Source organism: Nannobrachium achirus, assembly GCF_963921795.1.
Source record: "Nannobrachium achirus genome assembly, chromosome: 12".
NCBI lineage: Eukaryota > Metazoa > Chordata > Actinopteri > Myctophiformes > Myctophidae > Nannobrachium > Nannobrachium achirus.
The window spans coordinates 65332486-65335454 of NC_137832.1; the positions used below are offsets into that span (position 1 = coordinate 65332486).

General features: G+C 59.1%; 1 protein-coding gene across 1 annotated transcript; it reads left to right on the forward strand.

Annotated features, from left to right (window-relative positions):
- Positions 1–1028: 1028 nt before the first annotated feature.
- Positions 1029–2732, forward strand: LOC308295799 (fatty-acid amide hydrolase 2-A-like; the record flags this gene model as incomplete). Its single annotated transcript, XM_080738845.1, has 1 exon — positions 1029–2732. The coding sequence occupies one exon, from the start codon at positions 1029–1031 to the stop codon at positions 2730–2732; it is 1704 nt and encodes a 567-aa protein (XP_080594971.1).
- Between the last annotated feature and the right edge of the window lie 237 nt (positions 2733–2969).

A 2969-nucleotide genomic window follows, 5' to 3' on the forward strand; every position in this document is an offset into this window, starting at 1 on the left:
GTCCCCAGGACTTATTTTGTGTTATCCTTTTATCCTTAATGTCTGACTGGATCACATGCCGTTTTTCATTTCTGACTCATAAAGCGTTCAATCAATCAGGCCCTATTTATTTAGACGTGTCATCATTGCGAAGACTGTCACAGATTGTCAACAACAATCTTGAAATCGATTAATCTCTGCGTGTCTGTCCGTCCGTGTTGCGGTTTAGAGGATTTTACTGTGTATCTGATCACCCAGGGGTGCTTGAGGAGGTTCCAGGGGGTCCCCAGCTAAATATGTTAATACAGCAAGAACTTTAAACATGAAAACTATATGCAGGCGATTTGAAAATACCAGATAAACAGGCTCACAACATGTCGTAATACGTCAGTATTTTATTTTATTCTTGAATTCCAGATTTGAACATGTTGGAATATGTTTCAAACTATTTATATACTGGTAAAAAAAACACCTAGTGTGAAGTGAGCGGTGCTGTTTAATTTCATTAAGCCTCCCACAAAACTTGGCCAATGTGACCCCAATGTGACCCTGGGTGTACAACACACTTTGTGCAAAGATGCAGGCCAGATGTTCCAGGAGCAGCGCTCAAAAAGAATCAAATTATGTTCATTTGGGGGTCCTTGACCTGTAAAAGTTTGAGAACCACAGCTCCAACACACAGTAGGCGGGCAGCACCGGAGCAGATGGAGTGGCACGATGGTTCTGACATCACAGATGACTGACGTCATACGGCAGCCTCCATATGTACTCTGACTCTGGACCGAGACGACCACAGCCGACTACTCTGGCCTTATTCCTCACTGCAGCCACATGCTAGAGCTGCGTTTGATTGATTCAATATTATTTTATTATTAGACAAAAATGTAGACCAGTACAAGTATAGTCAAAACAAAAAGAATGTAGTCCAGTACAAGTACAGTTAAACTCCCTGCCTAAAAGGAACGCACCAAATAAGTCCTTTCACGGTCTTGTTTACGTTGGAGGTCCTTGGTATTCAATTCATGGACATGGACATTCATGGTCCACACATGGTGCCGACAGCATCCTCTCAGCTACAAACGACAACAACAACAACAACGACGACGACGACGACCACCCTGGCCCGGGGCCGGCTGGAGAGGCTCCAGGCCTGGTTTCTCCGGCAGCTCACCGCCGTCCTCCTGGCGGCGTTCTGCCTCCTCTCGGCGCCGCGCCGGGCGATGGCGTCCTCTCCGGGCGCCAGCAGCCTCCCCCCCGTCACCAACCTGTTGCTGAAGACCCCGGCGGTGTGGCTGGCCCGGATGATCCGCCGCAGGGAGGTGAGTAGCGTAGAGGTGGTACAGGCGTACGTGGACCGAATCCGGGAGATCAACCCGCTGCTCAACGCCATGGTGAAGGACCGCTTCCAGCTGGCGCTGCAGGAGGCGGCGCGCGCCGACCGGCTGGTGGAGGAGCTGGGCGGGGGCTACGAGGACGCGCTGGAGGAGCGGCTGCCCTTCCTGGGCGTGCCCTTCACCGTGAAGGAGGCCTTCCACCTGCGCGGCATGCCCAACTCGGCGGGCCTGGTGTCCCGGCGCCAGGTGGTGTCTGGGTCTGACGCGCCTGCCGTGGCGGCGGTGAGGGGCGTCGGGGCCATCGCCCTGGGCGTCACCAACTGCAGCGAGCTGTGCATGTGGGTGGAGTGCCACAACCACCTGTACGGCATCACCCGCAACCCCTACTGCCTGGAGCGCATCTCCGGGGGCAGCTCGGGAGGCGAGGGCAGCCTGCTGGGCGGGGCCGGCTCCGTGATGGGTGTGGCGTCGGACGGCGGGGGCAGCATCCGCATGCCGGCCTTCTTCAACGGTGTCTTCGGGCACAAGCCCACCGCCCTGACGGTGTCCAACGAGGGCCACCTCCCGGCGCCGTCCTCGGGGCCCGAGGAGGCGGTGCTGTGCCCGGGCCCCATGTGCCGCTACGCCCGGGACCTGCTGCCCCTGCTGGCGGTGATGGCGGGGCCCGAGGCGGCCGGGCGCCTGCGCCTGGCCACGCCCGTGGACGTGGCCAAGCTCCGCTTCTTCTCCGTGCCGCACGACGGCGGCTCCCTGCTGGTGTCGCCCGTGGACGTGCAGCTCCTGCGGGCCCAGCGCCGGGTGGTGGAGCGCCTGGAGGCGGAGCTGGGCGTCCGGGTGGAGACGCCCACCATCCCGCAGCTCCGCTCCTCCTTCCACATCTGGGGCGCCATGATGACGGTGCCGGACGGCGACGACGCCAAGAGTCCCCGGTGGTTCAACGAGCGCCTGTCGGACCACGAGGGCCGGCCGGTGCGGCCCCTGTGGGAGATGCTCAAGTGGACCGTGGGCCTGTCGTCGCACACGGTGGCCGCCATCGGCCTGGCCGCCTTCGAGAGGCTCCGGCGCTCGCCTGAGACGCCCGCCCCCGCCCTGCTGCGGGAGGGCGAGGCCCTGCAGCGCCGGCTGGACGAGATGCTGGGCGACGACGGCGTGCTGCTCTACCCACCGTACCCGCGCCTGGCCCCGCGGCACCACGCGCCGCTCTTCACGCCCTTCGACTTCTCCTACGCCTGCATCTTCAACGTGCTGGGCCTCCCCGTCACCCAGGTGCCCCTGGGCCTCAGCGCCGAGGGCCTGCCGCTGGGCGTGCAGGTGGTGGCCGGGAAGAACCAGGACCGCCTGGGCCTGGCTGTGGCCGTGTGGCTGGAGACGGCCTTCGGAGGGTGGAGGGAGCCTGGCACGCATGGTTCAGAAGCATGACTCTACAGGCACGAGTTACATGAGGATATCGTTGCTGTCGGAGAAGAAACCGCCTTTCTCCATGTTTCACACTTTTTGTAATTTGCTGTAAAGTAATGCCCCGAGTTGATCCTACTACAAAAGCATCAAAACTACCAGATTTTTTTCCTTGTCTTTTCCATTCCTAAGCCAAAAATTTGAGGAGACTCTTTGTTTCTCAAGGTTTTACTTATTTTGGTTTGGCTTCCTTCAGACAAT